The following is a 13,242-nucleotide window of genomic DNA, read 5'->3' on the forward strand; positions in this document are numbered from 1 at the left end:
ACAGATATTTCTCCAAAGAAGACATACAGATGGCCAGCAGGGACATGAAAAGATGCTCAACATTGCTAATCATCAGAAAAATACAAACCATGATGAGATATATCTTCACACCTGACAGAATAGCAAACATCAAAATAACAAATGTTTGAGAGAATATGGAAAAAGCAAGGTGAAAAGACAGCCTTCAGAATGGGAGAAAATAATAGCAAATGAAGCAACTGACAAATAACTAATCTCAAAAATATACAAGCAACTCCTGCAGCTCAATCCCAGAAAAATAAACGACCCAATCAAAAAATGGGCCAAAGAACTAAACAGACATTTCTCCAAGGAAGACATACAGATGGCTAACAAACACATGAAAAAATGCTCAACATCACTCATTATCAGAGAAATGAAAATCAAAACCATAATGAGGTACTATTTCATGCGAGTCATGTGATCCAAAAGTCTACAAGCAATGAATGAGAGGATGTGGAGAAAAGGGAACCCTCTTACACTGTTGGTGGGAATGCAAACTAGTACAGCCACTATGGAGAACAGTGTGGAGATTCCTTAAAAAACTGGAAATAGATCTGCCTTATGACCCAGCAATCCCACTGCTGGGTGTATACACCGAAGAAACCAGAATTGAAAGAGACATGTGTACTTCAATGTTCATCGCAGCACTGTTTATAATAGCCAGGACATGGAAGCAACCTAGATGTCCATCAGCAGATGAATGGATAAGAAAGCTGTGGTACATATACACAATGGAGTATTACTCAGCCATTAAAAAGAATACATTTGAATCAGTTCTAATGAGGTGGATGAAACTGGAGCCTATTATACAGAGTTAAGTAAGCCAGAAAGAAAAACACCAATACAGTATATTAACACATATATATGGAATTTAGAAAGATGGTAACAATAACCCTGTATGCAAGACAGCAAAAGAGACACAGATGTGTAGAACAGTGTTTTGGACTCTGTGGGAGAGGGAGAGGGTGGGATGATTTGGGAGAATGGCATTGAAACATGCATAATATCATATAAGAAACGAATTGCCTGTCCAGGTTCGATGCATGATACAGGATGCTTGGAGCTGGTGCACTGGGATGACCCAGAGGGATGGTATGGGGAGGGAGGTGGGAGGGAGGTTCAGGATGGGGAGCACGTGTACACCTGTGGCAGATTCATGTTGATGTATGGCAAAACCAATACAATATTGTAAAGTAATTAGCCTCCAATTAAAATAAATAAATTTAAGTTAAAAAAAAAGAAAAAGGGAACCCTTGTACACTGAGTGGAGATGTAAAGTGGTACAGCCATTTGGCAGAACAGTATGGAGATTCCTTAAAAAAAAAAAAAGAGAGTTTCCATATGATCCAGCAATTCTTCTCTTGGGTATATATAAGAAGAAAACAAAATCACTAAAAAATACTCATCAAAAAGATACATGCACCACAAAGTTCATAGCAGTATTATTTACAATAGCCAAGACATGGAAGCACCCAAGTGCCCATCAACAGATGACTGATTTAAAAAGATGTGGTGTATATATGTATGATGGAATAATACTCAATCATAAAAAGAATGGAATGTTGCCACTTGAAGGTACATGGATAGACTTGGAGAATATTAATCCTTAGTTAAGTAAGTCTGACTCATTGGAAAAGACCCTGATGCTGGGAGGGATTGGGGGCAGGAGGAGAAGGGGACAACAGAGGATGAGATGGCTGGATGGCATCACCGACTCAATGCACATGGGTTTGGGTGAACTCCGGGAGTTGGTGACGGACAGGGAGGCCTGGCGTGCTGCGGTTCATGGGGTCGCAAAGAGTCAGACACGACTGAGCGACTGAACTGAAGTAAGTCTGAGAGAAAAACACAAATACTGTATGGTATTGTTTATGTGTGGAATATAAAAAATAGTACAAATTAATGTATATAGCAAAACTGAAACAGATTCACAGACACAGGAAAAAACTAGTGATTAGCAAAGGGGAGCAGGTAGGGGGGAGGGGCGGGTTAGCGGGATTAAGAGATATGAAGCTATTATGTATAAAATCAATAAGCAACAAGAATATTTTGTATAGCACAGGGACTTATAGCTATTATCTTGTAATAACTTTGAATATAATCTGTAAAAGTACTGAATCACTGAGCTATACCCCAGAAACTAATATAATATTGTAAATCAACTATACTTCATTTCTTAAAAAGCATATACTGATACATTTTTGTAAATTCCCAGTTATCCTCCCCTTTTCCCCCATTTACTTAGAGCCTATGAAATATTATTTAATACTTTGAAATAAATCAAATGAAACAAATCAAAGGCAATGCCAAAGAATGTTCAAACTAATGCATAATCACACTCATCTCACACGCTAGCAAAGTAATGCTCAAAATTCTCCAAGCGAGACTTCAACAGTATGTGAACCAAGAACTTTCAGATGTTCAAGCTAGATTTTGAAAAGGCAGAAGAACCAGAGATCAAATTGCCAACACCTGTTGGATCATAGAAAAAGCAAGAGAGTTCCAGAAAAACATCTACTTCTGCTTTATTGACTACACAAAAGCCTTTGACTGTGTGGATCACAACAAACTGTGGAAAATTCTTAAAGAGATGGGACTACCAGACCACCTGACCTGCCCCGTGAGAAATCTGTATGCAGGTCAGGAAGTAGCAGTTGGAATCGAACATGGAACAACAGACCAGTTCCAAATTGGGAAAGGAGCATGTCAAGGCTGTATATGGTCACCTTGCTTATTTAACTTATATGCAGAGTACATCATCCAAAATTCCAGGCTGGATGAAGCACAAGCTGGAATCATGATTGCTGGGAGAAATATCAATAACCTCAGAAATGGAGATGACACCACCCTTATGGCAGAAAGTGAAGAGGAACTAAAGAGCCTCTTGATGGAAGTGAAAGAGGAGAGTCAAAAAGCTGGCTTAAAACTCAACATTCAAAAAACTAAGATCATGGCATCTGGTCCCATCACTTCACGGCAAATAGATGGGGAAACAGTAGAAACAGTGGCTGACTATTTTCTTGGGCTTCAAAATCACTGCAGATGGTGACTGCAGCCATGAAATTAAAAGACACTTACTCCTTGGAAGGAAAGTTAAAGCAGAGACATTACTTTGCCAACAAAGGTCTGTATAGTCAAGGCTATGGCTTTTCCAGTAGTCATGTATGGATGTGAGAGTTGGACCATAAAGAAAGCTGAGCGCAGAAGAATTGATGCTTTTGAACTGTGGTGTTGGAGAAGACTCTTGAGAGTCCTTTGGACTGCAAGGAGATCCAACCAGTCCACCCTAAAGGAAATCAGTCCTGAATATTCATTGGAAAGACCGATGCTGAAGCTGAGACTCCAATACTTTGGCCACCTGATGAGAAGAACTGACTCAAAAGACCCTGTTGCTGGGAAAGATTGAAGGCAGGAGGAGAAGGGGATGACAGAGAATGAGATAGTTAGGTGGCATCACCGACTCAATGGACATGAGTTTGAGCAATCTGTGGGAGTTGATGATAGACAGGGAGGCCTGGCGTGCTGCAGTCCTTGGGGTCGCAAAGAGTCGGACATGACTGAGCAACTGAACTGAACTGAATTTGTCACTGAGTTTTGGATAAATGACAAGAAACTCATAGGTTACTTGGGAAAACCAAATAATGTGTCTCAGACTGATATCAGTCTCCACAGAAGACCTAGAATATAGTCGTTTAAGTTACTATCAACTTCCCTGAGAGGAATAAGACTATATAAAGCATATTTCATTGACATCATCCCTCCTAAAATGGAACTTACATTTACATTCTTTGGAGTCAGAATGATAGTTTGAAAATATTTTTGCTTTTATTTAGACAATTATAAAAACATATTCAATATAATTTTATTCTTATTTTATTAATGGCTCTATGAGTGAGTGAGTGAAGTCGCTCAGTCGTGTCTGACTCCTTGCGACCCTGTGGACTGTAGCCTACCAGGCTCCTCCGTCCATGGGATTCTCCAGGCAAGAATACTGGAGTGGGTTGTCCTTCCCTTCTCCAGGGGATCTTCCCGACCCAGGGATCAAACCGAGGCCCCCCACCTTGCAGGCAGATGCTTTACCCTCTAAGCTACCAGAGCTCTATATGCAGTTTCAAATCCATGTTTACATTTGCACTGATACTGGTGTTTGGCACCCACTGGCACTACTTGAACTGTTGAGACAGGAAAGGAAATAAAGTCTGACATAATATATCAATAAGACATGCAAAGCAAGCAACACCCAGATGAGATGATGACATAGAGTGGGAATGATCATTTTATGGCAGTGTAGGTGAGGAGAGTGCTGGAGAATCAAGGCCTCATGGGATCAAGAAGGCAAGCTGAGAGCAGCAGGCGTCATATTTTATATATCTTACCAGTATGTACTGTTTTAAAAATGTATTGAAGTATGGTTAATTTGCAATGTTTTGTTAGTTTCAGGTGTACAGCAAGGAGATTCTGTTATATATATATGAGTGTGTGTGTGTGTGTATATATTGGAGAAGGCAATGGCACCCCACTCCAGTACTCTTGCCTGGAAAATCCATGGACAGAGGAGCCTGGTAGTCTGCAGTCCATGGGGTCTCGAAGAGTCAGACACGACTGAGCGACTTCACTTTCACTTTTCTCTTTTATGCATTGGAGAAGGAAATGGCAATCCACTCCAGTATTCTTGTCTGGAGAATCCCAGGGACAGCGGAGCCTGGTGGGCTGCCGTCTATGGGGTCGCACAGAGTTGGACACGACTGAAGCGACTTAGCAGCAGCAGCAGCAGCAGTGTGTGTATATATATACACACACACAGATTCTTTTCCATTTTGGGTCACTACAAGATATTGAGTGTCGTCCTCTGTGCTATACTGTAGGTCCTTGTTGATTACTTATTTTATATACTTCACTTTAATTTCAGTGTGTATATGTTAATCCCAAACTCCTAATTTATCCTGCCTCCTTGATCTTTCCCCTTTGGTAAGCACAAGTTTACTTTCTAAGCCTGTGAGTGTGTTTCTGTTCCGTAAATACGTTCGTTTCTATCACTTTTTTAGATTCCACATATAACCAGTATCATATGATATCTGTTTCTCTTTGTCTGGCTTACTTCACTTGGTATGATAACCTCTAGATCCATCCATGTTGCTGCAAATGGTATTGTTTCATTTTTATGGCTGAGTAATATTCCATCGTGTGTGTGTGTGTGTGTGTGTGTGTGTGTGTATACCACATCTTCTTTAACCATTCGTCTGTCAATGGACATTTAGATAACTTCCATGTCTTGGCTATAAATGCTTTTTTGTTTTTAGGAATTCTATTTTGGCAAAACAGAACCATCCAATACATTAAATTCGTGTCTTATTGAATTTCCTTGGGTTTGATATACAAATTTGTTTTTGTTTGATAGTTGCTTAGGAACTACACACATATGGTATTCAGATAGTTTATTTTTGTACATGCCTAAATGACATTATGTTAGAATATAGTTCTGTAAGAATGGATTTTCCTTTAAATAAGATTACTGTCTATTCCACATTAGGAAACACTGCTTCATAGGGCATCAGTGCCATATTGTCCTTCAGGAGGTGTGAGCTGATAGATGCTCCTTGTTAAACTACCGACATGACAGGAACACTTTAATCTTGCCGTTTTGCTCCTGGATATATAGGGAAGACTGCAGCTATTCTGAGAAGCTCTTTACTTAATTGCCATGTGACCAGGCAGGGCCATTATGGGCCTAACTCTGGGCTTTCACAGGCTACAGTCAGGGATCCAAGGTGTGAAATAGAGAAGCACAGAGCAACCAAATAGGCTATTCTCATTCTAGCTGAGGTTCAAGATCCATTCAGATTAATTATCTGTGTATTCATTCATGAATAAAAATTTAAAGAAAATTGTTTACATGTGCAGGCTTCCTTGATGGCTCAGTGGTTAAAAAAAAAAAAAAAAAAAAAGTCTACCTGCCAATGCAGATGTGGATCCAGTCTCTGGGTCAGGAGGATCCTCTGGAGAAGGAAATGGCAACACACTCCAGTATTCTTGCCTGGGAAATCCCATGGACAGAGGAGCCTGATGGGCTACAGTCCATGGAGTCATGAAGAGTCAGACATGACTTAGCAACTAAAAACAAATATTTGCATATGCAATGATGTCATGGGGGTCTTTCATACTATGATTTTGGAATGAAACAATGAACCACATGGAACCCAGGCTTCAGGGAGACAAGACAATGGGATAAATTGTAATAATGCCTCAGCAGAGGTGTAAAATTAAGAAAGGAAGAACTCTGGATTTTGGCTGAAAGTAAAGATGGGCTTCGAAGAGGAAACGGCTTCGATCAGGGACTTGAGGGATGGTATGGCTTCCCTGGGAGGAACAAGTTCTCAGGGAATGTGACCAGAGGTCCAGAAGGGTGGAACAGCAGTTCACCCAAGGCAGACAAGAGTCCAGTGTAGCCAGAACTCTGTGCTCATGATGCGGAGAGATGGGAAGTGAGGTTGAGATAGGTTGAGGCTGAATTCTGGGTTCTATTTTGGGGTAAAATTTCAATATGGAAATTTCTGAGGAAATCATGAATTTTAAAGCAAAATTGCAATAAGCTAATGAGGATGTCATAAAATCTGTCAATCCAGAAAGCATGCTTGATGTGTAACTTCTGCTGCAGATTGTGGGACACGTGAAGAGCCTTCCATCAGAGACCTCATCAGCTTCCTCCACCTAATACCCGCCATCAGCCAGTTACACACTGCTCAGTCAATCAATGGTCACTGATAAATATCAGAGCTTTCCAACTCACGGGAGACCGATGCCTTGATTTTCCTCGTCTTCTGAATCAATGAGTTGGCAGATGTTCTCAAGCACTGGTGGTGGGTACTGATTGAATCCTCCTATTGAGAGAGGAAAATGATAGTTAAATTTTAAACTATAAATTGTATGTGCTAAGGGGAAAAGAACTGCAGTAGGAATCTTCGTGAAGCAATAAATATCACTAAAATACTTCAGCACAATTTGGCTGGGGTGAGAACAGAAAATAGTAGCAACTGGAAATAGCATTCAGAATTTGATTATAGAATACTTTTCAGCCAGAGAATTACCAGGGACCTCCTCAAATTGTTCATTTTAAGAGTTCATTGTGAACCAGAGACATTTGATTTCCATATGTTCAGGCTGACATGATCTAAGGAAATTTTTATTCTAATTCTATAATACTTTCTTCACTCAGACTTATGCTAATAGCTGAAACATAGAAGACATAAATGTTTTGTTACATAATGCTATGTCTGTGTTTCTGCACTAATTAACACTGATTTCCTAGGAGGAAAATAGTTCCAGGAAAGATTTTAGCTTACTGACCTAAATAATATATCCTTACCTCTTCCTATTGTTGGTCTATAAACTGTGGGATACTGAGAAGTATATAATTTCCCTCCTTATTCAGGAAAATAAATCAGTTTCAGTGAAAGGAGACCTTTGACCATTGAAGGATCAAAGACTCCATGAAAACATCTGCGAATGCTTATGGTTTTATAATAACCATATTTGTCTGGTTCTAAGATGAGCAGTATTTCTGTTTCTTTGAAATGAAACTGTCTTCTGATTAACTGAGGTTGACAGTTGTTGATGAGGAAGGAATTGTGATGCCATCGCTTGTGCGTGTGGGAACAGTAAATGTGCCAGCCCCAAAACTTGTTGAATCGTAGAAAAAAACTCTTGGTAATAACAGAGACTTTTTTTTTTTTTTTTCCCAAGAGGTTGTGTTCCATGATATCTTATGACATTTTATTTTATTTTATTTTTATTTTATTTTTTTAATTTTATTTTTAAACTTTACATAATTGTATTAGTTTTGCCAAATATCGAAATGAATCCACCACAGGTATACATGTGTTCCCCATCCTGAACCCCCCTCCCTCCTCCCTCCCCATACCATCCCTCTGGGTCGTCCCAGTGCACTAGCCCCAAGCATCCAGTATCGTGCATCGAACCTGGACTGGCAACTCGTTTCTTACATGATATTTTACATGTTTCAATGTCATTCTCCCAAATCTTCCCACCCTCTCTCTCTCCCACAGAGTCCATAAGAAACCTCTACAAATCAAGTGGATATGGGAAGGCAGTGAATGCCACACCTTTAACAACACGGCTCAGATGGCAATCATGGAAAAGCCAGCTCGAAAAACGGTGAAGCCTAACTTAACAGGCCTGCAAGACCAGTTTGGGGTTGTTCTGTGGAGTTTTTTTAAAGTGCTGCTCCACGATGAGTATCAGGAAGGGTGATAAGTTGGGAGGTTAGGATTGACATATACATACTACTATATATTAAATAGATACCTAATAGGGATCTACTGTATAGCACAGGGAATTCTGTAATGACCTGTATGTAAAAGAATCTAAAAACAAGTGTATATGTATGTGCACATATATCTACATATATGTATATATGTATAACATTCACTTTGCTATATTCCTGAAACTAACACAACATACTCCAACAAAAAAAAATTTTAAGATGACAAAAAAGGTCTCGATGGCATAAAGAACAATATCACGTGGGAAAAGATGGCTATTGATGACTCTTAAGAAAGAACTCACAAGATCAAATTTTGAATACGAAGTTTTCAGAATGCTTTAACCAAGTCTATTCCATGTATGTGCACATGAATGCTCAGTTGTGTCTGACTCTCTGTGACCCCGTGGTCCATAGCCTGCCATGTTCCACGTTCCTCTGTCCATGGGATTTTCCTGGCAAGAATAGTGGAGAGGGTTGCCATGCCCTCCTCCAGGGCATCTTCCCAACCCAGGGATGGAACCCGCATCTCTTATGTCTGCCACATTGGTAGGCAGGCTCTTTACCACCAGCACTACGTGTATATTCCATTTTTGTATATGCATTAGAGCGACATATCATAGCCTGTCTAAAATAACTCTTTCAATGACTATAAAATAAAAAAAACTCTCACAGGAAAGTCAGTATCAACATTTACTTGGAGGGACTTTTTCTTTCTTCTTTCATAATACAATGGTGCATTGCAATGGAAGGATTTAGAGTTAAATAACATGATATTCTCAAAGGGGCAATTATTGGATTCCTCAATCAAATATGAATTGCAGGAAAAAGGAGAAGCTCCTTCTGCAATGAAGAGTGAACTCCCAAGATGTTGTCACCATGGTAGTGTTAGAGATTTCTTGAATACTAGGGTGATCCTGGAATCCTAAGGTGGTGGAATTGGTTCCAGCAGAACCTAACTCTACACCTGTCAGATTCTCAGAAAGAAGAGGTTCAGCTCTGATTTCATGGGATCTTCTAGAGCAGGGTTTCTCAACCTCAATACTATTGACATTTTGGGCTGGATTTTTCCTTATTGTGGGGGAAGCATCCTATGCATTGTCGGATGTTTAGCAGCTTCCCTGGTCTCTACTCAGGTGGTGCTAATAGAAAAGAACCAGCCTGGAAATGCAGGAGACATAAGGGAAGCAAGTTCAGTGTCCAGGTTGGAAAGATCCCCTGGAGGAGGGCAGGGCAACCCACTCCAGTATGCTTGCCTGGAGAATCCCATGGACAGAAGAACCTGGTGAGCTACAGTGCATAGCATCGCAAACAGTTGGACACGACTGAAGTGACTTAGCATGGATGCACTGGTCTCTACCCACTAAACACCAGTAGTATCCTGTCCCTTAGTTATGACAAATAAAAATGTCTCCGGGTATTTCCAAATGTTATCTGGGGGGCAAAATCGTCCCCAGCTGAGAACTGTCTTGTCTGGAAAGAGCATTTCTTGAACCACTTGTGTGAAGGACAAGATATTTTTATTTCCAGCCCTTTGCAGACTGATCCTTTTGGTTTATCTTTTGTTCAGTGAGTCAAAGTACACATTCTTACACTTGTATAATGTGGCCATGTCAAATTGCTCTGAAAGTTTCTAGATGCATACTATCAATTTGTGTATTTCTCCCTTTACTCTTCAGCTTATGGACTAACACTGGTCCAATGGGTGACACTTTGTGGTGCATTGGCCCAGAACGTTGCTGCTCTAAGTATGATCTGTGGACCAGAAGCACTGACATTGCTGAGAAGCCTGTAGAAATGTAGAATCTCAGGTTCCACCCTACACATACTGAACCAGAACCTGCATTCTGACAAGATTCCTGTGTGATTTGTATGCTTAGACTTTTGGAGGGCAGCACTTGCACACAGGTCTCCAGGTATGCCAAGATTGGAAATAAACCAGGTGTAGCAGGGAAAACTTTTATTTAAATGTTCAACCTGGAGACCACATAAGGGCTGCAAGAACTTGTTCAGGTTGAGTAAGTGTGGTTTAGGAGATCTGAAGTCACTCTGTGCTTTATAGTGCTGAGATTTTTGGCTAAGAGGCATTCTATCATGAAACAGATCTCATGACCCAGGTATAAATAGTATATAACCAAGATGTGTCCTATCCCTGTCACCCTTTCACCACCTAATTCATATATTTTGGTGAGCTATAGATACAGGGATATCTTGGGTTATCAATACTATTAACAAACACTAATTTATTAAAACAAAGAGGTAAAAAAAAAATAGCGACTTACGTCTCACTGAGTACACAAACGGCTTTAAAAACTTCACAACATAATCCAGATTTGGTTTATGAATTCTCCCCAGCTGTATCAGATGGTGATCAAGCGGGTGGCTGGCCAGCTCCTCCATGTCCTCCTCGGATGTCAAACCCAGGGAAATCACAAATATGACATAGCCTTGACACTTGGCCCTCAGAGCCATCTTCTTCAAGAATTCCTTTCTCTCACGATTCTCTCCAGCGGAGACCACAAAGATGACCCTGTATTTTCTTAGCTTCGGCGTTGCTGGGAAGAGATTCTCCACGACCCACAGTAGGGCATGGCCAATGGTGGCTTCCCCATTTAGCTGTCGGAGGTTAGTCTCAATGTACCTTTTCATCAGAGCTTGACTGTTATAAGTTGTAAACTCAAACTCTGTTTTTACCACATTCTTCTTTCTCCTATCCCAAGGAGAATAGCTCAACAAGGCAATCCTATCACCAGAGTCTGAGACCATAGGGTCTGAGGCAATTTCAAAGTTGTCAAGCATTGAGCTCACCAAGGCTTTCATATCCTTAAACTCATCACTTGCTACATTTCTAGAATTGTCTAAGAGGAAGGCGACATCCATGTATGAATTTTCAGGTATGACAATTTCTTTCTTGCAAGTATTTGGAAAACATTTATCTGAAAACACAGAGATTCATCATTGGTTCAATGTTGGCAGAAGGAGACACTGTTGGTTGAGATCTTCCAGTGAATAAGGAACTGATTATCAAAAATGAATCATCTGATTAATACCTCTTCAATTTTAATACCTCATCATTTAAATTACTAAGGAATTTTCAACTTCTTCATAATTTCTATGACCACTAGCAGACAATTAGGGAACATCTTTGTTAAAAGTAGGTATAAGTAACATGTATATTTGAAGTCTATAATTCATGTCCAAACTCATTTAGAAAATATTTTTAATATTTTAGAAGCATTTGATACAAACTATCAAATTGTCCCCAGGAAGAGCCAAATCAATTGGGATAATCTTTAACTAATTTTTACATTCTATGGAAACTTCCAACATTACAGAGGTTGAAACCCTGACATATGGTGTTGAAAGACTGAAAAACTTAAAATAGAATCTACAATAAAAAACCTTTGATAAATATAGATTTAATAACTCACCCAGAAGGCATTTAAGTGTTTCAGCCCATTCTTTTTCATTAGTCTTACCATAGCAAAGTGTACAGCGCCGAAGCCTTTCTAATGGATCATATGCCCCATTTGGAGGAACAGAAAGCACCTGAAATGTTCCTGTGTTGTCAAACTGCATTGAAAAAGAAATATATGCTCATTTATTGTTTTCTTTAGTCATCATTGTTACAGGGGAGAATCTGTTTCTTTAACTTTAACATTTGCTTCCCATTGCTTTTGTTCACTGAAAGGATACTGTCCACACAGGCCTTGGGGAACCCTGACCCTTTGCCTGAATGTTAAACCAAAGTGTCTTTGTTCAGAGTCACAGGTGATTCTGTCCGCCTGTGAATGGCTCCAAGAAAGAAGAAATTAACACATCCCCTACCTGAGGCTGACCATTCCAGGAGATATTTGCAAGATTAGTGGCCTTTTTACTTTACTTCCTCACCTCCCATCTCCCCTCTATGTCCTATAGAAGAAACTGGCCTTCAGACCCCAATAAGATGGCTTTTTTGAGGTTATTTTGAGACATTAGTCTGCCATCTTCTTGGTCTGCTAGTTTTCCAAATAAAGTCATTACAACTTGCCTCAACACCTTGTCTCCAGATTTACTGGCCTGTTGTTCAACAAGCAGAACAAGCTTGGACTTGGTAACATCATCAAGAATTCACTGTACACCCACTTCAAGAGTTTGAAAAACACCTGACTGGGCACCATCACCTTGCATTGTTGCTCACTGCTCTAGTCGATGCATCTTCATGTACGCACACACATACAAACACACACACTCACACACACACACACACACAACTATCCCTCCTCTGATCCTAAACATAACCCAGGCAATGTAGAAACTGTATCAGCTGCTCAATTTTATAAGAAAACTGCCACAAGATAACTACAAGATTCACTCACTGGGTTAGATATTAAAACCTCATTCCTATCTCCAACCCTGAAATTCTGCACTGAATTTTTACACATTTCTGAGTATGCACCAGCTGATTATGTGCAATACATCAGCTTCCAGAGTTGGGTCCTGTAGAAATTTTACATTCACAAGTTACCTTTCACTTCTTTAAGTAGTGATTCCAACTATTTCTGGGCTTCCCAGGTGGCGCTAGTGGTAAAGAACCCGCCTGCCAATGCAGCAGACATAAGAGATGTGGGTTCCATCCCTAGGTCAGGAAGATCCCCTGGAGGAGGGCATGGCAACCCAGTCCAGTAGTCTTCCCTGGAGAATTCCATGGACAGAGGAGCCTGGCAGGTTACAGCCCATAGGGCTGCAAAGAGTCAGACACAACTGAAGTGACTTAGCACGCATGCACACCACTATTTCCACCCAATTATGCTATCTATGAATAGAAAAAGGTGCATCTTTCAGGTGTCAACTGGATTTCCCTGATCACAAATTCCAACTAAAAGTCTGTTCCAGTCATACATCCCTCCACTGTTCACCTGCAACTACTACAACATTGTTAATCGGCTATACCCCAAAACAAA

At 40.2% G+C, this 13,242-nt stretch overlaps 1 protein-coding gene across 1 annotated transcript in view; it reads right to left on the bottom strand.

The window, feature by feature from the left end:
- The window catches only part of COL6A5 (collagen type VI alpha 5 chain), a 157,380-nt gene that overhangs the window by 46,519 nt on the left and 97,619 nt on the right, over positions 1–13,242 (bottom strand). Inside the window, exons 34-36 of the mRNA XM_019964319.2 lie at positions 11,779–11,872; positions 10,582–11,235; positions 6,809–6,899 (exon numbers count right to left, since the gene is read on the bottom strand). Coding sequence (XP_019819878.2) covers positions 6,809–6,899; positions 10,582–11,235; positions 11,779–11,872 — 839 coding nt within the window. The remainder of the gene's footprint in view (positions 1–6,808; positions 6,900–10,581; positions 11,236–11,778; positions 11,873–13,242) is intronic.

Source organism: Bos indicus, chromosome 1 (genome assembly GCF_029378745.1).
Source record: "Bos indicus isolate NIAB-ARS_2022 breed Sahiwal x Tharparkar chromosome 1, NIAB-ARS_B.indTharparkar_mat_pri_1.0, whole genome shotgun sequence".
Taxonomy (NCBI): domain Eukaryota; kingdom Metazoa; phylum Chordata; class Mammalia; order Artiodactyla; family Bovidae; genus Bos; species Bos indicus.